Raw genomic sequence first — 24,761 nt, 5'->3', positions numbered from 1 at the left:
GGTGGATTGAGCATCCTACCATGGACTGAGAGGTCCTGGTTTGATTCCGTCAGGGCACATGCCTGGACTGTGGGCTCAATCTGTGGCGGGGGCCGTGCAGGAGGCAGCTGATCAGTGCTTCTCTCTCATATCGATGTTTCTATCTCTCTCTTCCTCTCTTTCTAAAAAATCAATAATAAAAAAATAAACAAGCAACTGCTGGGCTCAGTCTCCTAAACTTGCTGCTTATTTTGACCCTCAGCCACTGAAAGTCACAAAATGTCTTGAATCACAGCTTAGTTTTAGTGTTTGTTTTTTGTTTTTTGTTCAGGTAGAGCGGGAGGGAGAGAGAGAGAGAAACATCGATGTGAAAGGGACACATCGAGTGGCTGCCACCCGCACGACCGACCAGGGCCGGGGACAAACTGCAACCGAGGTACATGCCCTTAGCGGGAACCGAACCCGGGTCTCTCAGGACCGCAGGCCGACGCTCTAACCGCTGAGCCAAACCGGCCAGGGCTTAGTTTTAGTGTTAATTACATTTTTCCATATTCTAACTGAAAGTCAGTAACTTGTTTTAATATATGTGATATCATTTTTAGCAGAATATTCAATTTTGTGTGACCTGAGGTAAGATATCTGGTTCCTCAGTGTTTTATTTACCTCAAATATATGTTGATGGGTGGAATTAATAGGTGTTTTTTGGCGTTCAAGGATTCCAAGCAGCCCATTCCTCCACCATTTTGAAATACAGATGTTTATTATGATAGTGCTAACTGAAATTACGGGTCATTGTTATGGACTGTGGAAGCCACTGACTGGCTCTCCCTCAATGCAGAGAGAGAGTGGTGAGAGTGAAGGAAGCACCCCAGTACCCTTAGCTGGAGGAAATGCTCCTGATAAACCCAGCCCTTTTGTTTTCCATGATCCTAATTCACATCTCTACAGCTGCATTGTCCAATACAGCACCCACTAGCCACATGTGGCTACTTAGATGTAAATGTAATTAAAATAAAATTAAACGCTGAGTTCCTCAGTCACACTGCTGCATTTTAAGTGTCTACATTGCACAGCACAGACATAGAACATTTCACCATGGCAGGAAGTTCCATTCAGCAGCACAGCTCTACAATATTTGGTGTAGAGCTGAACCTGGGATTTCCTTAAGAGCATCGGGGTTCTGTGAGTTACCTCAGTTAAGTGTGAGGGGTTGTCCATAGTTGCTGATGACCTGGACTCTTTCACCCAGAATAGGCACTCAGCGACTATCTCAGACTATGCAGTTTTCCCAGAATCTTTCTGTCCAAAAGTACTTACCTCACTGCTGCAGCTGAAAGAGTATTGGAGTGCCTTCAAGAGGGCTTTTAGAAGCAATACCTTGGAGAAAACCTTTCTGCAGTCACAGCTAGAACAGTATGGGTGCCTGTAGTCATGTCCCTTTAAGAATGATAAATAGGCCCAAGGAAAATGAACAGACAGGCAACTAAGATGATCAAATACTCATATAACACCTTTAATGCACAGGTTTAAGGACGGATAAATGTATGCTAAGTTAGAGTCTCCAATAAGATTTTAGGAAGACTAGAATTTAAGTAAGATTGTTTAGGCAAACAATATAAGATGGTATTCAATTAAATAATTGTATACTATCCATTAGGAATGCTATTGGAGTTCTGGAAATAAAAGAGTAACAAGGGGCAAATTAGAAAGGTAGGCCTTAAGCTGATGCTTGGAAAACAGGCAAGGTTTGGTTAAGTGGAGGAGAGAGGAAAGGGCTTCTGAGTTCTCATATGTGAAAGCAAGGAAATAGACATGAATATATTGTATTCACACAGTGTTTTAACACAGCCAATTGATAATGTCAGGTTAATAGTGCTTCTACTGACCATCCTGAAAAACATAACCCAACTATTTTTTGCCAAATATGAGTTTTAGAAGGACAGACACAAAAGAAGCAAGGGGAAGCAAGCCCAGGCCATGTCAAAATGTGACTAGTCATCAAACACAAGCCACAGAAATCTTTCGGGCTTCACAATACCTTGCTCCTAATGTTGGACTCTGCTGGGCTCTTCGCCCTCAGCAGATTCTGCAGGTCACACTCCCATGTGCTCCCACTTAGTTGACTCACCAACCTAATACCAGGCAGGACTGTGCTCTCCCTCTTCATTTCTCCCTTACCAAAAAAAAACCTTTAGCCCTGGCCAGTTTGGCCCAGCGGTGGGAGCGTCGGCCCACGGTCCAGAGAGACCCAGGTTGGTTCCCGCTGGGGCCGCGTATCTCGGTTGCGGTTTGTCCCTGGCCCCGGTGGGGTCCTATGGGAGGCAGCCACTCTATGTGTCCCTTTCACGTCGATGTTTCTCTCTCTCTACCTCTCCTTCCTACTCTGTCTGAACAAAAAAAATGGGAAAATGTCCTTGGGTGAGGACAAAAAAAACCTTTATAGACTCTCTCCCCATTTTAATCCTGCAACCAGTGGTCCTCGACTGAAGGCCACACAGTGCAATCACCTGGGGAGCATGCAACGGTCCCACCTGCAGAGGGTCTGATTGAATCAGTCTGGGTGTAATCTGGGCAACAGGTTGTTTACAAGCTCCTCAGAAGATACTGATGAGCAACTGAGGCTGAGAATGATTGGTTTCCTGTCTGCCAGAGATAACTCATACCAGTCCCACCCCACAGCCTGGCTCAGATGGAACAATTTGCCAAAAAATGTAGTAAAGAATTTTAATTAGCTTGATAACAGAAGAACTGAAATTAGATTCCAGGTTTCCTGACTCCCATATGCACCATTTGCCTCATGGCCAAGATATTTACAGTTAAAGTTTTCATATCAATTTGGTAGCCAATGCGTGACCAGGAAAATAGGGAAGTCTCCAAAGATACCTATGAAGGTTCCTTTATAATAGTCCTTATTGTGCCAGGGGGCTTCCATTTGTATCATCACTGTGGTTTTCAAGACACTTGCACTCACTCTCAGTGGCAGGCTATGAATGCACCTTTCCTGGGGTTCTGTTCCTCTGACTTCTGGTTTTCAGTTTCCAGTTATGGGGGAAGAGGCTTAAATTTGAGTCAGAAGTAAGCAAATGGGACTGGAAGGTGTTCACGTCTCAAAACCTTTTTAAAAATAAATCCAGAAGAATACATGAATGTGTAAGAGATTTTGAGGGTGGGGTAATGGGGATGATGGCTTTCTTTTAGTATAACATTGCACATGTCATCTCTACAACTCTGTGATGCAGAAAGAAAAGAGGATCCTTTTAAATAGGACTCAGATCTCCATTGCTTTTTGTCCACATTTTGATATGTGATTTAGATCTACTTAAAGCTTAAACATCTACTCTCAAGGCAGAGATACCCTCCCAGTTGGCTATAGGATTCTCATGAAAGTAACAGGATACATGATTATACTGAACAGCTTTCCTTACACAAAACCATTAACGCAGATGTCATGTTTTTATTAGAACAATAACAGTAATAAATACAGTCTCATTTTTAAAATAATTTAATGTACCCACATGCTTGCTTCCATGATCAAATGCTCTCCTGTCTGGAAATAGGAAGCAACAGGGAGAACTGAAGCATCAGGGAGAACCAGATGGGCCTGAAAGTAGTTTATAAGATTGAATCTAGCCCTGGCCGGTTTTGCTCAGTGGTTAGAGCGGTCCAGAGAGACCCGGATTCGGTTCCTACTAAGGGCATGTATTTCGGTCGCAGTTTGTCCTCGGCCCTAGTTGGTCATGCGGGTGGCAGCCACTTGATGTGTCCCTTTCACGTCGATGTTTCTCTTTCTCTCTCTTCCTCTCTCTCCCTCCCACTCTATCTGAACAAAAAATGGAAAAATGTCCTCAGGTGAGGATAAAAGAAAAAAAAGATTGAATCCAAACAGCAGGAGCCCTGCCCTTTTTCCAAAGAGAAGCAGCCTGATGTTGATGATGATGATGATGATGGCACCAAACCCTTATTTAATCCTTTATAGCTTTAAATGTACTGCCATGCATATTACTTTATCTTCACACCAAATATGCTGTAACTTTCCAGATGAGGACACTGAGCCTAGGGAGAATTAAAGTGGCTTGCCCAAAATCCCACATCTAGTGTGAAGGGGCTTCCATGATACAAACAAAATACTGTCTTCCTATTCTTAGGCTTTTCATCACTTCTTTCACTTTGTAATGTATCACCACAACCTATATGATGTAAAGTTAATGGAGCTACAGTTAACTTCTCCTAATCCTCAGCAGTGTTGTTACTTTTCCATTATTTTTTAGTTACCAGATTTTTATTTTTTGACAAGTCAGTAGCAAAGAAGGCAAAAACAAAGTATTTTGTCCTATGTCTCACATAGAGTTTAAAAGGCCCGCCAACAGACTTGCCAGGAAATCAGTTTTAGAATAAACCTGGAACCATAACCATCATCCAGGGATGTAGCCAATCAGATGATGCTCCTGCAGCCTCTAAAATACAATTGTAGCAAGTCTGCAAAATGCAGTTACCCTGATGCAAGGATCTCTTCCCAATTATGCCTCTGATGCTCATGCTGTTCCACCTCGAGTGTCTTATTTCCCTCCAATATTATCAGTTTTTTGAGGGCAAAGCTTTGTGTTATTTTAGTTTCCTAACCCCTACATTTGCTAATGTTTATATCATCACTGCCATTTATCAGCTGCCCTTGATATTCACCATAAATAGATTTTGCCCATATAAAACTGATAGGAAAAGGAAGAGAAGTTTCTTAGCTCTAATTTGTATCATGCCCCACATGCCTAGGGATGGCCTTTTCTTAATCCCCAGAACATTCTTATAATGATACTTTCCCAACTATATAACACCTTGATGGCCCATGGGAGAGAGTTAAATAATGTGAAAAAGATGAGAGAAGAAAAAGTTTGTTTCTGGTATGAATCTTTGACCTAAGATAGGATGCTTTGGCACATACCTGCTAGATAAATGAAGAGCCAGCCTTCCATGAGGCACACCTTTGGTAGATGACCTCCCTCCACCAGGGAACTCTCCCCACAGCAACACCTTGTTGTGGACACTCTTTGTTATAAAGAAAGAAATTCTGCTAAGAAGTTATTATATATCGCTTGAGATTATTGCCTAAACAGCATTTGAGCCAGAAAAGGAGTACGAGGAAAAGTATTCTTTTCAGAAGAAGGTATCAAAAGTGACATTTAAGTCAGGGGTCAGCAAATATGGCCCCTGGGGCAAACCTTGCACACTGCATATTTCTGTAAATGAAATTTTATTGGAACACAGCCATATCCCTGTGTTGACATGTTTTCTTTGACTGCTTTCACACTACAATGGCAGGGATGAATTGTGGCTAAAGAGACAAAATGGCCCACAAAGCCTTAAAAATTACCTATTTGGTCCTTTACAGGTAAAAAAAAAAAAATGTCCAATTCCTGATCTAGACAGTCCAAATGCTCACCAGAAAATTTTATCGTCACTCATTGAGGATCCTGACCCAAGTAAATGTCTAGGTTTCTTTCTGTTGATATATTCAGAGAGGAACAATTTTCTGTGGACGAGCAGAACACACCAGGACTGGCTGAGACCTGGGCAGAGACATAATCCATTGATGTGCTCACCTGCAGGACAGAAAGACAGAAATAGTTCAGGAATGATTCCAACTATATGACATTCTCAAAAAGACAAAAAAGATAGAGATAGTAAAAAGGTCGGTAGTTGCCAGGGACTGGGGGGCAGATGGTGATGAATAGGCAGAGCAGAGAGGATTTTTAGGGCAGTGAAACCATTCTGTATGATATATAATTGTGGATACATGTCCGTACACTTATCAAAACCCACAGAATGTTCAACACTAGAGTGAACCCTAATGTAAACTATGGTGTTTGGGAGGTTTGGTTGATGTGTCAACATATGTTCATTGATTTTAACAACTGTGCCAACCTAATCATGTTGCCTATAAATAGAAGAGGAATGCAAGTCTAAAGGAAAAACTGGAATATCATTACCAGAATGGATGCAAGGATGCAAAAACAACGGAATTCCTCTATACCAAGTTAGCAAGGGCTTTTCAAATTCCCTCTTCTTTGCGCCTTATGTCAGGCTCAGGGGAGAAGATAAGAAAATTCTAAAACACCAGGCAAGTCGTTAATTACAAAGATGTCATCATTAATAGTGAAGTCCAAACAACTGATATTCTTCATAAATATTGAGGACTGTTGATGGTGAACAACTCTTCTCATTGGGAATTTCCTCATGAACAGATCAAAATGAGAGTGAAACTACAGAACTGGTGAGAATCACTAAATGCTTCACATTTTAGGCAGGATATAAGTGGAACATTAGTTCATAACAATTCTTTGGGCTGAAATCAAGTCTAGCAACTTACATTAAGAAGATTAATTAGTTAATCTTCTTAGTTTATAAATTACTGTGTAGATATGCCCTTTCTAAATGCTAAGTATTGCCCTGGCCGGTTTGGCTCAGCAGTTAGAGCGTTGGCCTGCGGTCTGGAGAGACCCGCTAAAGGCATGTACTTTGGTTGCGGTTTGTCCCCGGCCCTCGTCGGTCGTGCGGGTGGCAGCCATTCGATCCCTTCACATCGATGTTTCTCTCTCTCTCTCCCTCCCACTCTATCTGTACAAAAAAAATGGAAAAATATCCTCGGGTGAGGATAATAAAATAAATAAAATAAATAAATAAAAAATAAATGCTAAGTATTCTAAAAACTACATTGTAGCATTTTACTAAATGTAAAAGATCTAACGTTCACCATTTCTTTGGTACAGGTTGGCAAAGATTCTTTTGGCAATGATTATATAGAAAACTTAAAACAGAATGATATCTCTACAGGTAAAATTTCATTTTTTTTTAAATTGGTTTTTATTAACTTTCTTCTGATCCAATTACAAGAAAAGTTGAATATAGAATAGAATTATTAGATCCTCCCCTGGTGGCCAGGGGATTTTTATGCACAGCTTTGTCTAGTCTTGCTTAAATAGCCTGTGGTTAATTCTTTCACATACATTCCTCCAGATGGAAATAAAACAATAGGAGGAATGGAAATAAAACCTTCATCTCATGGAAATGTTTCAAAAGCAGATGATAAGACAAAATAGGTGCTACGTTCACAGAAGATATTTTAAGAAAAGTCATTGAGTATCATAGCTGGAAATGATCTTAGAAACCATTGAGGTTGATGCTATTATTTTACAAGAGAGAAAACCGAAGGCCAGAGAGGTTATGAATTTGTCTAAGAGCACAGCTAGTTGGGAGCTACAGTCACGACTAGAATGCAGGTCGTTGGCTTCAGTTCAAGGCTCTGCTTCTGCCAAAGGCTGCCTGATCAGCATTACCATTTAGATGCCAGGCCATACTTCTTGATGAGATGCAAAGCTTGTGAGAATGAAAAAAAAAAACAAGTTGATTTTATAGGTTTGACCTTTAGTCTTTCATCTCCAGTCTGTCATTTCTTCTACTGAAGAAATAGGGTGGTGTAGAAAAATGCATATGTATACAACTATGAATAATTTGGGGGAACTGGAAGTGGGGGTGGTTTGCTGGGTTGTTACTAATGTAGAGAAAAGGTGCAACTAAGTGTAAAGACTTTTATTTTCCTCATTGTATAGGTAATGAGTATAAATTAGCACTAATTACTTATTTCTTTTTTATCATTCCAGATGGTTAAAGGTTAAAAAATTTTCTAAGGAATAGAGGCGCACTGAAATTGTTAAAATAAATTATCCATGCCAAGCTGTGTATACGTGATTGCAATTTCTTTTTTCTTTTAGAATTTACATGTCAGACTAAAGATGCTGCTACAGGAACTGCTTCTATAATTGTCAATAAAGAAGGTATGTGTTTTGCATATTGAAGTGTCATTTCATAAAACACTTCATTTCCAGAACAAGAGCAGAAGCATCAATTTTTATCATAATCGTATGGATCCCACCAGGCCTAAAGCATAGTCTTTCCAACCTAAGTATAGATGTTTCCCTTTATTTATACATCCCAGGTTGTTCATTCAAATATAGAATTGTCCATCCAGCCCTGGCCAGTTTGGCTCAGCGGTTAGAGCGTCGGCCTGCGGTACAGAGAGACCTGGGTTCGGTTCCCGCTAAGGGCACGTACTTCGGTTGCAGTTTGTCCCCGGCCCTGGTTGGTCGTGCGGGTGGCAGCCACTCGATGTGTCCCTTCACGTCGATGTTTCTCTCTCTCTCCCCTTCCTCTCTCTCCCTCCCACTCTATCTGTACAAAAAATGGAAAAATATCCTCGGGTGAGGATTAAAAAAAAAAAAAAAAAAAAAATATAGAATTGTCCATCCAATATATATGAAGCATTGTAGTTGCCTCAAAATAATATTTATATTCTGTAACATCTCATTACCCTTCATGTGAACTCAGAATTGATGTTTGTCTCTAAAAGCAATTAAGTATTCATCTGTCATTTCAGTTACACCAGGTAAATAAATGTAAATAGATAGGTGCAAAAGAAAGTTGATGAATCATATTTATAGAATATTTACTGAGCAAATGGCAGCAACTAATTACTTCTAACTTATCGTTAGTGTTCAATTTTGTCTGCTCTTTAAACAGCAATCAAATCTCAAAAGTCTATATATACAACTATGTCTGTCACAATGCCTTGCAATAGTGAAATATTTGTCTTTGAAAAGAGTAACTTCCTTTTATCCTTAACTAACATTTTCACAATTTCTGCCAACTATTTTTAGTATAAAAACACTTCCATACGATTTTTAAAATCAGAATTAATATTAAGAGCCAAGCATTTCATGGGACACCTAGGACAGAACCTAGTGCATATGGGCAGTCAGTGTGTACCGTATTAGATTAGGATTTGTCACCATATGTCTTTAATTTATAATGCAGTTTCACAACAACATTTCTCACAGAAGACGTGATATTTTTACCTTTAGTGATCCCAAAGTTGCAGTAACAAAAAAACTGTTCCACTAAAAGACAGTTGATAGAAGTTTTCTAACAATAGTCTGTGTTCATTACTTTAAGCTACCTCTTAAGTGATTATTGCTGCCAACAGCAGCTCATTACCTGCCTTCAGCCTCTCTTTTTGTGTTCTAGGGATATCTTCAAGTTCTGTTTCTTCTTTATCTGTGTACAAAATACTGCATTTTCGTGCAAAGATATAATGTAATATTGTGTATCAAGTGCCTATTATGTTAGACTTGGTCTGGTTTATAGGGTATGGTAATGCCCTCAAGAGTACAGATGGTAGCAGAAGAGATCATACAAATACCCAGAGAGGCTCCTTTATTTTTTTTTTTTTTTTTTTTTTTTTTTATTATGAATTTTTATTTATTTTTTTGTTACAGATATTTTACCTTTTTACCCCATTGGCACCCCCCACCCCCCTCCCCCTCCACCCTGTCCCCTGCTTAGTTGTCCATGTCCATTGGTCATGCATACATGCATATAAGTTCTGTGGTTTATCTCTTCCCACCCCCCCACCCCCCCATCCCCTCTTCTGAGGGATGTCAGTCTGTACCCTACTTCCATGTGTCTGGGTCTACTGTATTCCTCAGACTGTTATGTTCATTATATTCCGTATATAAGTGAGATCATGTGGTATTTGTCTTTTTCTGCTTGGCTTCTTTCACTTAGGATAATACTTTCCAGGTCCCTCCATGTCGTCTCAAAGGATAAGAGATCTTTCTTTCTTACCGCTGCATAGTACTCCATTGTGTATATGTACCACAGCTTTTTGATCCATTCGTCTACCGGTGGACACTTGGGCTGTTTCCAGATCTTAGCTATTGTAAATAGTGCTGCTATGAACATGGGGATACATATATTCTTCCTGATTGGTGTTTCAGGCTTCTTAGGGTATATTCCCAGCAGTGGGATCACTGGGTCAAATGGAAGTTCAATTTTTAATTTTTTGAGGTAGCACCATATTGTTTTCCATAGCGGCTGCACCAGTCTGCATTCCCACCAGCAGTGTATTAGAGTTCCCTTTTCTCCACACCCTCGCCAACACTTGTTGTTTGATGATTTGTTGATGGCGGCCATTCTGACAGGTGTGAGGTGATACCTCATTGTTGTTTTAATTTGCATCTCTCGGATGATTAGTGATGTTGAGCATTTCTTCATATGTCTCTTGGCCATTTGTATGTCCTGTTTGGAGAGGTGTCTACTCAGCTCCTCTGCCCATTTTTTAATTGGGTTCTTTGTCTTCCTTTTGTGGAGTTGTATGAGCTCTCTGTATATATTGGAAATTAACCCCTTATCTGATACATCATTGGCAATGATGTTCTCCCATACAGTGGGTTGCCTTTCCATTTTGATGATCGTTTCTTTTGCTGTGCAGAAGCTTTTTAGTTTGATGTAGTCCCATGTGTTCATTTTCTCCTTTATTTCTATTGCCTTAGGTGATGTATCAGTGAAAATTCTGCTCCGTATGATGTCCGAAATTTTGTTGCCTACATTTTCTTCTAGAATTTTTATGGATTCACGGGTCACATTTAAGTCTTTTATCCATTTTGAGTTTATTTTTGTGTATGGTGTAAGTTGATGGTCGAGTTTCATTTTTTTGCATGTAGCTGTCCAATTTTCCCAACACCATTTATTAAAGAGGCTGTCTTTACTCCACTGTATGCTCTTGCCACTTTTGTCAAATATTAATTGAGCGTATTGCCTTGGGTCCATTTCTGGGTTTTCAGTTCTGTTCCACTGGTCTATATGCAGAGAGGCTCCTTTAAATGGGTGAGTAGCAAGGTCAAGTAGAGAGTTCAGTTTTGACAAGTGAAAGTTGAGGCATGAGTGAGCTAGCCACATGGCAGTGCCCATCATACAGTTGTGTCTTAGGCTTTTTGCTCATCAGCCAAAGCCTGGCCATAAATGCAGATCCAGGAGTCAGCAGCACAGAAGCAGCAGCTGACTCTAGCAGAGAGTGAGGTCACTGAGGAGAAAAGGAAGGAGGTATGCTGTCTTTCAGTGTGTGGGTACTTTGAATTTTTCCAGTACCGAGGTTGGGTTTACGCTGAACCATCCCCACTTTATTAAGTCCTCCTTGTGGCCAACAAACACATCTGTGGTAAGATGATAGGCCAGCATGTGTTCTGTGTTCAGAGGTAATTTTAGGTCATGTCTATACAAGAGCAGCACAAGTAGCCTGCGGCACAAAACAATGCCGCTGCAATTCAGCCCACTAGATCAGCATTGTCCAATAGAAACATAACAAAAGCCACGTATGCAATTTTAAATTTTCCATTAGCCACACTTAAAAAAGTAAATAGAAACTGGTAAAATTCATCTTAATATATTCCCTTAACCCATTATATCCAAAATATTATCCTTTCAACATGTAATCAAAAAGTTCTTTAAAATTAATGAGATATTTTACCTTTTCTTTGTATTCAGCCCTTAAAATCTGTGTTGTACAATTAAAGCACATATCATTTTGTGCTAACACATTTCAAGTGCTCAGTAGCCACATGTGGCTTGTGCTCATGACTATCATATTGGGCAGCACAGCTCTTGAGAGTTCACCTGACAGATCAAACGTACCCCACACCAATCCCACATTTAGGTGGGATTGTAGAGAATGGGTCCAAGGGATGGGCATACAGATGGGGCAAAAGTAGGTTAAAGTTGTTCGTACAAAAATAATAAAATAACTAATAAATAAAAATACAAGAATAAACTCTGTGTTCTGCCTACTCACAACTGTAAACCTACATGTGCCCCACCCTGTATAAGATTCCTTAGTCCTGCTTTTGTTTGATCTGGTACAGGCTAGGCCAGCTATTCTTCTCTCTACCTTAAGTTATTTAGTACAACTTTTCATCTGCTAGATATTGTAAAATATGGTTTGATTTACAGAATTACTTTTCAGAATATCCTAGGGTCGACCTCCAACTGATTACATGCTACAGAGCATTAGTTTTTAGAGTTAGGCAACTTTATTCTTGTTCATACTCATCATTATGACATCTGTCATTTAGGATTAAGAATCTTTACCACATACATTATTCTGGCCATTTCCCATAAAAGAAAATTTGACATATGTTATATATCAATTCTCAGCTAATATTCTTTGTATACAAGAATACTGATAAAGGAAATCATTTTTAGATTTTGCTCAAAATGATTAGAATATGAATCATGATACATGAATATTATAAGTTACATTAGGAATATGAAATTTAACCTGAATGGCCTAGAAATGTTAAAATTAATACAACACATTTTTTTTGTTATGTCTTTGTAAGCGTGATTGTAACATTGCAGAATATCATTGCTTGGCTTTGCTTGGTTTTAATATAAATATGTAGAAATTCTTTTTAGGCCAGAATATCATTGTGATAGTGGCTGGAGCAAATTTACTTTTGAATATTGAAGACCTGAGGGAAGCAGCCAATGCCATTAGCAGAGCCAAAGTAATGATCTGCCAGCTAGAAGTAACTCCAGCAATTTCTTTGGAAGCCCTAACAATGGCCCGCAGCAGTGGAGGTAATTTTACATACTTGTCATTCTTTCTATAAAAGCTTTTATCCCTGTCTTAATTAAAGTTAACCTTTTAAGCAAAGCAGTACTTTTCTGTAGTAAAATATTCTTTCTCCCATTTGTAAGATTCACTATCTTCTTCTGGTTCTTGATAATGTTAGAAATAGGGTAAAAATAACGAGTAGCATTTCTGATATCCCACAATATAAATCTTCAATCTAGTTAGCAGAAACAATACAAGTACTAACTAGAATCTCTGAAGCAGCTCATTGTCTTTAGGTAGTAGAATGATTTCCATTTTGAGAAGCAGAGGTTAAGCTGCATGTCATGTATAATCACTGCACAGGTACATTTTGATAAACATCTCTAGAAATTAAAGATTAGTTCTTCCTCCTTTTATAAAACTTTACATCTTTCCTATAGACAACAAAAGATTATTTATATGTAATGTTTGCTATGTTGACAATATCCTTTAAGCAGCTCTTTTGTTTGATCTTTGATTTTGGAAAATTTTAAGCATGCAAAAGCAGGCAGAATTGTATAATGAAACCCATCACCCAGCTTCAACAATGATCAACTCTTGGCTAATCTTGGCTCATCTGTTCTCCCGTCGAGGACCTCTCTCTCATCCCCAGCAAATAACAGACTTATAAAAATCCAGATAGATTCCTTCTGTTTGTTGCTATTTCTTTATTGACCAATGGGCAGAGCACCTTCTGAATTAGAAGCCCATTTTTGATCCTTGTTAGCTTTGTGGTCTTTGCAAAATTATCTGATGTTTCTGAGCCTTGTCTGTTAAATGCATATAGAAATACTCCCCTAGCCCTGGCTGGTTTGGCTCAGCGGTAGAGTGTCTGCCCGCAAATGAATGAATCTCGGGTTCGATTCCAGCTAAGGGCACATACTTTAGTTGTGGTTCATCTCCAGCCCTGGTCGGGGTCGTGCAGGAGGCAACCAGTCGATGTGTCCCTCTCACATCGATGTTTCTTACTCTCTCTCCCTTTCTCTCTTTCTCTCTCCCTCCCACTCTATCTGAAGATAAATAGAAAACATTCTCGGGTAAGGATTAAAAAAAAAAAAAATACTCCCCTACAGAATTGTTCTAAGAATGAAATAAAAGATGATGCCAAGTTGGTGTAGTAAGTTTCAATAAATGCCAATTTTCTTCTCTCTTTCACTTCTCTCTTTAAATTAAAATTTGGACAATATCCTAATCAGCAACATTTGGTCAAAAAAATAAAAATAAAAACTAGCCACTCTAAGACAATGGTTTCTTCTTGATATTACGGCAATAGTTCTATGATTTAAGAAGAACGTAGATATTGTTCACATTGGTTTTCCAGATAAAACTTACTCATCAAAATACAATAAAAAAATAAAAAGAATGTGTGTGTGTGTGTGTGTGTGTGTGTGTGTGTGTGTGTGTGTAAGTGATTTCTCCCAAATTGTATAGTGCTCTACATAAAAATAAATGTGAAATAAGTTACTGAAATGATTGTGTGGAGACTTTTTTTAAAAATTTATTCCAGGTTATCTTTCCTTCCTTCCTTCCTTCCTTCCTTCCTTCCTTCCTTCCTTCCTTCCTTCCTTCCTTCCTTCCTTCCTTCCCTCCCTCCCTCCCTCCTTCCTTCCTTCCTTTTACATGCCCCTAGCAGGAACCGAACCCGGGACTCTCTGGTCCGCAGGCCAACACTCCAACCACTGAGCCAAACCAGCCAGGGCAAGACTTTTTTAAATGTTATGTCCTGATTTAACAAATTTTCCTCATGGCAAAACAACATGCCATGGCAAATTCTTACTGACATTTCACGTGTTTTTAATGAACTTGAAGCTGTCGAGAAGAATTCTGAGTCATAGCCAGAATTCTCAGTGTCACAGATCAAGTCTAATACTCATGGTGAGCCTGGCACTGGCCTTACTCGGGTGATGTGAGCACAGTGTGCCACTTCATTCATGCTCCTTTCTTTCCTGATGTAAATCAGAGCATATTCTCATGTAGCTTCTTTTTTTCCTACTATCCCTTGCTTCTCAGAGTCTGTCCTAGTTTCCGCTGTCCTATTCTAGTTACCTGTTACCTTCCCAGCTTATGGAGAAGAGAAAGGTGCAGCAACCACAGCTGAGGATCCAAACTTTCACAGGTGAGGCTGGAGTTATCCAGATGGGCAGGTAGCCGGACCTTGGGCTGTCATTGAGTAGGATTCAGGAATGCTTCCTCCATCATCTACCAAGCAGTTCTTCCAATTGAGGAGCTGGAGGACCCAGAGCACCAAAAAGGGGGTTAGGTAATGGTAGGCCAAAGACCACTCAGCCTACTTCACATTTTGGTGATGAGCTAGCATGCCTAAGTATTAATTCCACACTTTAAATAAAGTAACTTCAAAATCTCCTTGATTTCTAGTAACTGAGCCTTTACTAAGATTATCTCTAGAAAAGTGATATTCATGAATTGTAACATTGTCTAATATGTAGCCTAAGCTTTGAGTGTCTTGCTGCTCAAGTCACAGAAAAGAGACCCTAGAATGTTACCCACCCACCCACCCCTATTAATCACACACATGCACACATGCTCCTCTGTCCAGATCTTAGCTGGTCCCCATAGTTACCAGCTAGATGCATCTGAGATTCTATACCGAATAGTGGGGTGTATGTGTGTGTGTGTGTGTGTGTAAATGAGAACAGTGAACGCTCTTTCGGTTCTTTAATGTGATGATGTGCAAATGGGCAGATCACAGAGCAGAGCAGGCAAAACTTACAGATCTGTTATGATTTGGAAAAAATATCCTGTTATAATCACGATTTGAGATTTTTTTAAAACCTGAAAGAAAAAAAAGATCTTTTGTGAGCACTGAATGTCCTGCCCAGTGCCCCACCAGGCTGCATATATGCGAATCAGCATTATCTCATTTACAAGAAAGATGGCAAAATTATCCTTGTCATTATCTGTGGGTTTATGATCACAGCTCTTATCTATGCTACTTAACTAGTAATGGATTTTGAACTAAATACACTGTATAACTAGATTATATATCAGTTGTTAAAATACAGAGGAAGAAGACCCCTCCATCTTTGTATATACTGTCTGTTCTTTTGCTGTCTCTACCAAAATGAAAGCAGTGATTTTAAAGCAACACACCTGCAACATAAAAAAATGCATTAGTAGCCCTCTAGATCCCACCTCCTCTCTAGGTCACAATGCTGAGAGGTAGCCCCACAGCAGAGCTGCTGCTGCAGCTGCTTGTGATGAAATTATGCATGTTGGTTCTGGTCTTTATATCCATTTCAAAGCAAATGAAACATTACAGGAACAATTATAAATAATTGACATTGTAAAATTGCCAAGATTAAATTCAAGGTAGGATACAAAATATCCTTTAATGCCACTTTAGTCCCTTTCCATTTGGCAAACAAAACATCTTGGCTGGCTACCTGAACTTTCACAATAATAATGTCTAGCACGTGGCCCAAGCTTTGAGTGTCTTTGCTGCTCAAGTCACAGAAAAGAACCCCTAAAGTGAGAGGCTGCTAAGCCAGTGTTTTGGGTTCTCCAACCTTCCCCCAGTTTCTTTGCTTAGGGTGATTTTCTTCCCCTGTTTCTCTAAGCTAGTCATTAGGGCCTTCTTAACTGCCCAGCCACTGCCCTCCATGGTGACATCAATAAGAGCTTCTGCCTCATGTTTCTGTCTTTGCACCTAAGCAATTTCCTCCCTAGGCCTCACCGGTTCCTCACTGATGTCATTATGCCAGTCACTGACATGCTGTTAGGACAACCAGGATTTTAGTCCATCTTATATTGTAATGAATAATAATTACTGTTGCATGCTATCAGTCACCTCTGTAGTCCCAAGCTACTCCATCATACATCCTGTGCTCTCTATTTTGCATGGTTCCAGGATTACATCACTTTTTCCCATCTTGTCTATTACAAATTTGCATTCTTCTTTGATTAACTACATCTACTGTATTAATTCTTTGTTTTTTCATCATGGTGAAGTATTTATGCTTATTTATGGCAGCATGAGCCAAAGAGAGTCCTTTATGGAAGGGAGAGGGAGAGAGAGAGAGAAATGTCTATGAGAGAGAACATTGACTGGCTGCCTCCTACATGTCCCCTATTGGGGATTTGACCCACAACCTGGGCATATGTGTGCCCTGACCGGGAATCAAACTGGCAACCTCTTGGTGCATGAGTCAATGCTCAACCACTGAGCCACACCAGCCAGGCCAAAAAAATCTTTTTTTTTGTTTGTTTTTTTTGTTTTGTTTTGTTTTTTATCCTCACCCGAGGACATTTTTCCATTTTTTGTACAGATAGAGTGGGAGGGAGAGAGAGGAAGGGAGAGAGAGACAGAAACATCGACGTGAAGGGACACATCGAGTGGCTGCCACCTGCACGACCAACCAGGGCCAGGGACAAACTGCAACCGAGGTACGTGCCCTTAGCGGGAACCAAACCCGGGTCTCTCTGGACCGCAGGCCGACGCTCTAACCGCTGAGCCAAACTGGCCAGGGCCCAAAAAAAATCTTTTAAATAAATAAATAAGTAGAAATATTTCCTTTCGTAAAATACAATCAAGTAAGATTGAATTGATTTTTATACAATATTTATGGCCAAATTAAATTGTAGAAGTCTTAAAAATAAATAAATAAATAAATAAATAAATAAATAAATAAATAAATATAATTTGTAGAGTTTTTACTCCAGCAATCATTGCTTAAAAGCCAATATAATTGGGGTTTTTTTTAAGTTTGTTTTTATTGTGGAAATTTTTAAATATATATGGACATATAGAGAATAGAACAGCAAATCCATATACACTATCATTTAGCTTCAACAATTATCAACAAATGATCAATCTTGTTTCATCTATATCCTAACTCTCTACCCCGCAACTGCATCCTTGGACTATTTTGAAGCAAAACCCAGACATGATATGATTTCATTCAGTGTACTTGTTTTTGATGTAAGATATTATATGTTTTAAAAATGATGTCTTAAGAATTATAAAAAATAAGAGCCCTGGCCAGTTTGGCTCAGCGGTTAGAGCGTCGGCCTGCGGTCCGGAGAGACCCGGGTTCGGTTCCCGCTAAGGGCGCGTACTTCGGTTGCAGTTTGTCCCCGGCCCTGGTTGGTCGTGCGGGTGGCAGCCACTCGATGTGTCCCTTCACGTCGATGTTTCTCTCTCTCTCCCTTCCTCTCTCTCCCTTCCACTCTATCTGTACAAAAAATGGAAAAATATCCTCGGGTGAGGATTAAAAAAAAATAGGCAGAGGAACTAAATAGACACCTCTCCAAACAGGACATACAAATGGCTAAGCCACATAAAAAGAAATGCTCAACATCACCAATAATCAGAGAGATGCAATTAAAACAACAATGAGGTATCACCTCACACCTGTCAGAATGGCCGCCATCAACAAATCATCAAACAACAAGTGTTGACGAGGGTGTGGAGAAAAGGGGACTCTAGTGCACTGCTGGTGGGAATGCAGACTGGTGCAGCCACTATGGAAAACAATATGGTGTTACCTCAAAAAATTAAAAATTGAACTGCCATTTGACCCAGTGATCCCACTTCTAGGAATATACCCTAAGAAGCCTGAAACACCAATCAGAAAGAATATATGTATCCCCATGTTCATAGCAGCACTATTTATAATAGCTAAGATCTGGAAACAGCCCAAATGTCCATCAGTAGACGAGTGGATAAAAAAGCAGTGGTACATATACACAATGGAGTACTATGCAGCTATAAGAAAGAAAGAGCTCTTATCCTTTGAGACTACATGGAGGGACCTGGAAGGTATTCTCTTAAGCGAAACAAGCCAAACAGAGAAAGACAAGTATCATATGATCTCACTTATTTGTGGAATATAATGAACATAACAGTCTGAGGAATGGGATAGTCCCAGAGACGTGGAAGTGGGGTACAGACTGACAATCCCCAGAAGAGGGGGTGGAGGGGAAGAGATAAACCACAGAACTTATATGCATGTATGCATGAACAATGGACATGGACATCAAAGCTGGGGACAGGGCAGAGAGGGAGGGGGTGGGGGAATCAGTGGGGGGAAAAGGAGAAACATCTGTAACAAAAACAAATTAATAAAAATAATTTAAAAAAAAGAGAGGGTCATCATACTCTAGATGTATTACAAAACTGCCTTCTTATAAATATAGAAATCTTTCTATGACAAATCATATCTGTTTTATTCTTTTTAATAGCAGCAGAGTAGTCCATTGGATATATATGTCATAATTTTTTTAGCCAATCCTCTCTGCTTGATGCTTGGGGGTTTTTTTGTTGTTGTTTTTTTCTGTTACAAACAAGAGCTGAATGAACATCACTGTACCGCATCATTGGATGCTTGTGTATTTCTGTAGGAGAGGTTTAGAAAAGGAATTGCTGGATAAGGGATCCTTTGAGATCAAATGGAACTTCTATAGGAATGGCTCTACCCTGTTGTTCCAAACTGGTATCTTGCTCTTACCTGTGCTCAAATGCTGCTGAGGGCAGGTTTGAGGATCATGTAGGTGAGCAGTGGTGTCTCAATTTAATGCTTAAGGGAAATAGGGAACAATATATTTGTTCTGAAAACCTAAAAAAGTAAGTGGGTGTGTTAGAACACTGGGCGACGAGTGCCTTTATGCATAACTGACATCGCTAAGACCTCGCAAAAGCAGGAAAACCAATGAGGGAGATTGTTGCCAGGCTACAAACTTCAACAGAAGCAGAAGAGATGGGTGGTCAGGCGGGGGTGTTGGGCTGTATGTAGAGGACAGTATAATAACAGTAATAATCCCTTACATTTTGTACAACACTTTATAGTTTACACGGGGCTTTTATATCCATTTCTAATTTAAGCTACACCATAACCCTGAGAAGCCAAAAATATACCATAGAATTTCCATGAGTAGACATTCTGGATTCTAAAATAATGAAAACGTGGGACTAGCATTATCCTGTAAACCACTGGACAAGATCCACTGACCGAACCAAAATGTTAAGACCAAGGAAGGTGCAGAAGCAGACTATCTCGCCTCAGCAGGCAGAAGCAGCGGATGGTTTCCCTCAACCACGTGCTGATGAGCATCTCCACAAGAATGTGGAATGGATCAGTGCCAAGATAACTGCGGAAGAGCCACTTGGAGAACTTGTCAATGTGCACAACCCCTGATCTTACCCCAAAAGATCCTGATTCGGTAGGTTGAAGTGGAGCCCAGAAATCATACATGTTATTAATCTCTCCAAGTGATGCTGATGTGCAGCCAAGTGTGTGAACCACTGTTCTGGAGGAGTCTCTGAGGATTTTACTCTATACGTCTATGGCAAATTGGGGTTACTAAACCCATAAGTCAGTGAACCTGTATAGAGGAAAAGAAGACCAACCAATCTGGCTGGGTCCTCTGGTGAACGATTAAGTGTTTTGACAAAGGGAAAGATTCCTTTGAATGTAATTTCTAAAGACTTTCAAAAATATTTACAAAGTTCCATACCAAAGGCTGTTTTAAAATATTGTGAATTGGGATTGGGAGCTGTGTTGCTATATACAGAGTCCTGGTGTAGAGAGGCAACTATTTTAGAGATGATCAAACCCTGGACTTAAAGCTGGAGGACCACTGGTAGGGATCCAGTTTACCCAAGGCCCAGTGATGACCTTAGACTGTGACTTCACTTCTCTGAGGCTCACTTTACTCCTCTGGAAAATGTAATCACTGTGCCATTCTTATCTGCCCTGTTTCTGCTCTCCCCATCCATTCTCCTCCTGCAGTCTCCTCGCCTGAGCTAGCTCTCTGCCTCTGGTTGAATTTCTCCTCCTTTCTCAGTTTCCTTTGTTCTTAGAGTGCTCACAGAAGCCAAGAATGTAAGCTATTGTGTAAGTGTGTATGTTTGCATGAATAATTCTGATATAGTTGGAAGACATACATAGGTGTTCAAAATATACGTATGTACGTCAACTTCCTACTTACTAGTCTTACCAGGAAATTTTTGAGCTCTTCATTGTTCCTCTTCTATCATCTCTTTTTTTTTTCCTGGAAAAAGCATTTATAAACTAGCCTTGCAGCTGAGCACTTAAAGTAACCCACAAATATGTCCACCAGCCTGAATGTTCACATTCATACATGTCCTTTCACGCCACATTTAAAATCTTCTCTAATCCTCTTGTTGCCCTTTGCCATAACTTTGTGATCACCTTGGATGTAAATATTGATGCTTACCCTTGAAGCTTAAATGTTGTAAAGTAAAAAGTAGAGCAAATGGAAATAAGGAGTTTGTACTAGGCTACCATGGAGATTGAGGTTTCACATAACTAAGTTGATTTTTAATCTAATGAGGAAAATGGATGTACTTGGGGATTTCCCTTAATGAATATCTGCAAGTGCAGCACATTAAAAATAATAACCACTGAGCCCCTCTTCCATTCCTCTGTAGTGAAAACATTGTTCAACCCAGCACCTGCCACTGCTGACCTGGACCCCCGGTTCTACTCCCTCTCAGATGTGTTCTGCTGCAATGAAAGTGAGGTAAGGATAGACCGTTTTTCTCATTCCACGAGAAACCAAAGACTTTCATGCAAACGGATAAAGAAAAGAAGCAGGAATGACCACACCAGTCTGAAAGCACGTGAATTCTTGGGCCCAGTGAAAACAGATGTTCAGTTGACATATGTGTGGAAAAAGAAAATTAGTGAGTCCTAGGAGGAAAGGGGGATTTCCCAAGTCACCACATAATCTAGCACTTATCAAACCTCTGCTGATTTTAGTGCCCTCCCTGCCCTCGCACTATTGGTGTTTTGTTTTTCTTTTTAATTATTCCGTATTCTATGGACTAATTAGTATTAGAGTTGCCAGATTTAGCATATAAAAATATAGGATGCCCAGTTAAGTTTGAATTTCAGATAAACATACTAAATGTACTTACATTATAAAAGTATTTGTTGTTTACCTGAAATTCAAATTTAACTGGGTGACCTGATTTGATCTATCAGTCCTAATAATATACAACGCCTGGTGCATTTGCTGCATTCTATTGCAACAACCCTGTGGTTGCACTGGTAGACAGACACAGGTTTCCATCAGTGCCATGGGAAGACCTTGGGGGTCACTCAGTTAGGGGAGCACCCTCAGTATAGCTGAGGGTCATAATTTATAGATCTGCAGTAAATATCTATCAATACATTGTTATTGTGCCATTTATTCTTAATGTGCCAAGAATTTTAGGAAGATAATTTTAATATTTCTCCCTTTTATAGGTAAATAGTTTTAGACCAGAGGCAGGACATATTATACAATGCAACATGCAGAGAGACAAAGTTAGTAATTAATGTACTATTCTGTAATTTTTCATTTGGTTTGAAGGCTGATGATGGTTTCTAGGGTTTCTTGACCTGTCACTTTGTTAATTTCATCTCTTAGAATATAAAATAAACAAAAAAGAAGACTGCTACAGGAAACTAATTTTAACAACCATAATATACTACACAATATTTTTGAGCAACCACTATGGCCAGGCTTTGTATTAGGGAAAAGGTATTGTGGGAGATAGTGACCATTGCACAATAAAAGGTTAGATTACCCTCAACTGCCAAACCGCCTTAGATTTCCCTGCTAGGTATTTACAGATCACTGTAATTATTCTTCAAATGCTAATCACAGCTAGAATTACTTGTTCAATACTTCTGTCTTCCCCATTAAATTACTAGTCCTAAGAAGACAGGTATACCTGTCTTATTCACTATTGTATTCCCATTGGCTATTGCTATGTGTACAGTTATCTATTGCTGCAAGATAAATTACCCCAAAATTTAGTGGTTTACAACAACAGTAATTATTTATTGTCCCTCACGGATTCTGTGCATTAAAAATTGGTACAGGGCACAGCATGGCTTGTCCCTCCACAATGTCTGGGGCCTGGAAAACAAAGGCTGAGAGCGGGAATCATCTGAAGCCTCCTTCACTCACATGCTTGCTACCTGATGCTGGCTGTTGGCCAGAACACTTACACATGGCCTCTTCCTGTGGCCTGGGCTTCCTCACAATATGGAAGCTGGGTTTCAAGATCAGAGAGAGAGAGAACTAGGCAGAATACATGTTGGCTTTTATGGCCTAGCTCTGGAAGTCACACAGCATCTCTTCTGACCCATTTATTAATTAAGGCAGGAAAGTCCACCCTGGTCCCCCACCGCTCAATAGAAGATTGTCATTGTCACAGTGTGAAAAGAGCATGTATGATGTTATATATATTGATACAGTTATCTATAAATTACCATCAGTTATCCTATACCTGGCACATAGTTGGCACCTAGTAAATGCTTGTTGAATGACTGAATGAACAAATGAACAAACACTGGTCTTTAAGAAAATTGATCTGAAAAACGTAATGGAAAAAAGAAAAACTTTACAAGCTTAATATTCTTATGGGTGACTTTTAATCAGAAGAATAAAGTAGATTCATGCTTTAAGATACTCCCTCTGCCCTACACAGAAACCATTCATATATAAATATAAAAGATAAGGAAAAGATACTCACAAGCTCAAAACAACTCCACAGATTGGAAATGGAACCAAATCACAAAACACTCAGCCCTGGGTATGCTCTACTCCAGTCCTAGAAGCAGGTATAAGTGGTAGGAAGTCTGCTCCTGTGAGTAATGGGCACTAAAGGTGTGCCACTCATAGGAGCCTGGAGCAGTGCCCACTGCAAGAAACCAGAGATGCTGAGCTTAGGCTCTCCTGCCAACAAAAAAAGGTGGAGGAAGTTGCTACTCCTGCTGCTGAGACGACAATCTATATAAGGCTCCCAACCTGAGGAGATAGGAGGACAGAGATGCTACCTCTGATCAGGAAGGAAACCAAGCCAATGGCTGACTTTAGTGACTGGATTGGCCATATCAACAATAACACCAGAACAGGAACTCCATATTGCTGATATTAACACCTTGCTGTGATTTAGATATCCTTAGAGGCCTGACAGATGCAACCAAAAGACTTGTAAAGGCAGGTGGGAGCTGAAGCATGAAGACTCTCCAACTCACAGTGAACAAAGTGAGCCTCCAAATGAAAAAACAGTGCTGCAATAGTTTCTCAGCTGAATCAGCAACCTAAAGATGCTTATGCACAAGATGAAATTCAAATAATAAAGAAAGGCAAAAAAGCCCAGCCAGTGTGGCTCAGTGGTTGAGCATCGACCCGTGCACCAAGAGGATGCTGGTTCGATTCCCAGTCAGGGCACATGCCCAGGTTATGGGCCTGATCCCAGTGGGGGCGTGCAGGAGGCAGCCAATCGATGTTCTCTCTCATCAATGTTTCTGTCTGTCTCTCCCTCTCCCTTCCTCTCTATAAAATCAATAAAGAAAAAAAGCCTTGGCCGGTTTGGCTCAGCGGTTGGAGCGTCGGCCTGCGGTACAGAGAGATCCGGGTTCGGTTCCCGCTAAGGGCATGTACCTCGGTTGCAGTTTGTCCCCGGCCCTGGTTGGTCGTGCAGGTGGCAGCCACTCGATGTGTCCCTTCACATCGATGTTTCTCTCTCTCACTCTTCCTCTCTCTCCCTCCCGCTCTATCTGAACAAAAAATGGAAAAATGTCCTCGGGTGAGGATTAAAAAAATAAAATAAAATAAAATAAAAAATAAAGAAAAAAAAAGAACTTCCGGTAAAGATGGCGGCGTAGGTAAACGTGGGATCGCATCCTCCCACAACAACATCAAAGTTACAACTAAACTACAGAACAGCCATCATTCAAAACCGCCTGAAATCATCCTGAATGGAAGTCCTACAACTACGGAATTAAAGCAGCAGCCACATCCAGACTGGTAGGAGGGGCGGAGGCGGAAGGGCTGGTCCCACACCCACGTGTGGCGGATAAAAATCAGGAGGACACCTCGACTGGGAAGGTCCTTCCTGAGGACTGAAGGGTCCCCGTCCCACACCAGGTGCCCCGCTCAGGGTTCCAGTGCCAGGAAGAGAAGTCCCCATAACTTCTGGCTGGAAAAAGCAGCGGGAACTGAGGCTCAGGGAGGCTGAAGCGGCTGGAGCCCCAGGCAGCTCCTTAAAGGGCCCACGCACGGACTTATCGGACTCACTCCCTCTAAGCTTGGAGGGGAGGCAGCTCGAGGGGCACCAGAGACATACAGGGAAGAACTGAGCTGTTTGGCACTGGAGCGAGGGCTAGAGAGGGGGCTTTCTCCAGGACAAACGTGCTGTCAGAGGTCTTTGTTCCTTTGGTGAGCCCTTCCCTGGGGCGGCAGACAGAAGCCATATCTGGGACTCCAGCAACCTGGCTCACACTGGTAGCCCCAACCTGGTGATTCCCTGAGGCCCCGCCCCACC

The 24,761-nt window shown here is 40.5% G+C and overlaps 1 protein-coding gene and 1 long non-coding RNA gene across 3 annotated transcripts in view; one reads left to right on the top strand and one right to left on the bottom strand.

Annotated features, from left to right (window-relative positions):
* Positions 1-24,761, top strand: part of RBKS (ribokinase) — a 104,398-nt gene that overhangs the window by 31,818 nt on the left and 47,819 nt on the right. For both annotated transcript variants that reach the window (XM_036263412.1, XM_036263411.1), the window contains exons 3-6: positions 6,741-6,804; positions 7,743-7,805; positions 12,277-12,441; positions 20,868-20,959. In XM_036263412.1, the coding sequence (XP_036119305.1) occupies positions 6,741-6,804; positions 7,743-7,805; positions 12,277-12,441; positions 20,868-20,959 (384 nt within the window). The remainder of the gene's footprint in view (positions 1-6,740; positions 6,805-7,742; positions 7,806-12,276; positions 12,442-20,867; positions 20,960-24,761) is intronic.
* On the bottom strand, positions 5,430-15,225 carry LOC118631084. The gene is made up of 3 exons (XR_004959726.1): positions 15,189-15,225; positions 14,504-14,684; positions 5,430-5,573 (listed from the first exon to the last, which is right to left on the bottom strand). It is a non-coding gene; the product is annotated as an uncharacterized LOC118631084 (long non-coding RNA).

The sequence above is a fragment of the Molossus molossus genome, unplaced genomic scaffold (genome assembly GCF_014108415.1).
Source record: "Molossus molossus isolate mMolMol1 unplaced genomic scaffold, mMolMol1.p scaffold_m16_p_15, whole genome shotgun sequence".
Classification (NCBI taxonomy): domain Eukaryota; kingdom Metazoa; phylum Chordata; class Mammalia; order Chiroptera; family Molossidae; genus Molossus; species Molossus molossus.
Note: the sequence above shows the minus strand (reverse complement) of the source record. Positions and strands in the feature narration are given on the sequence as shown.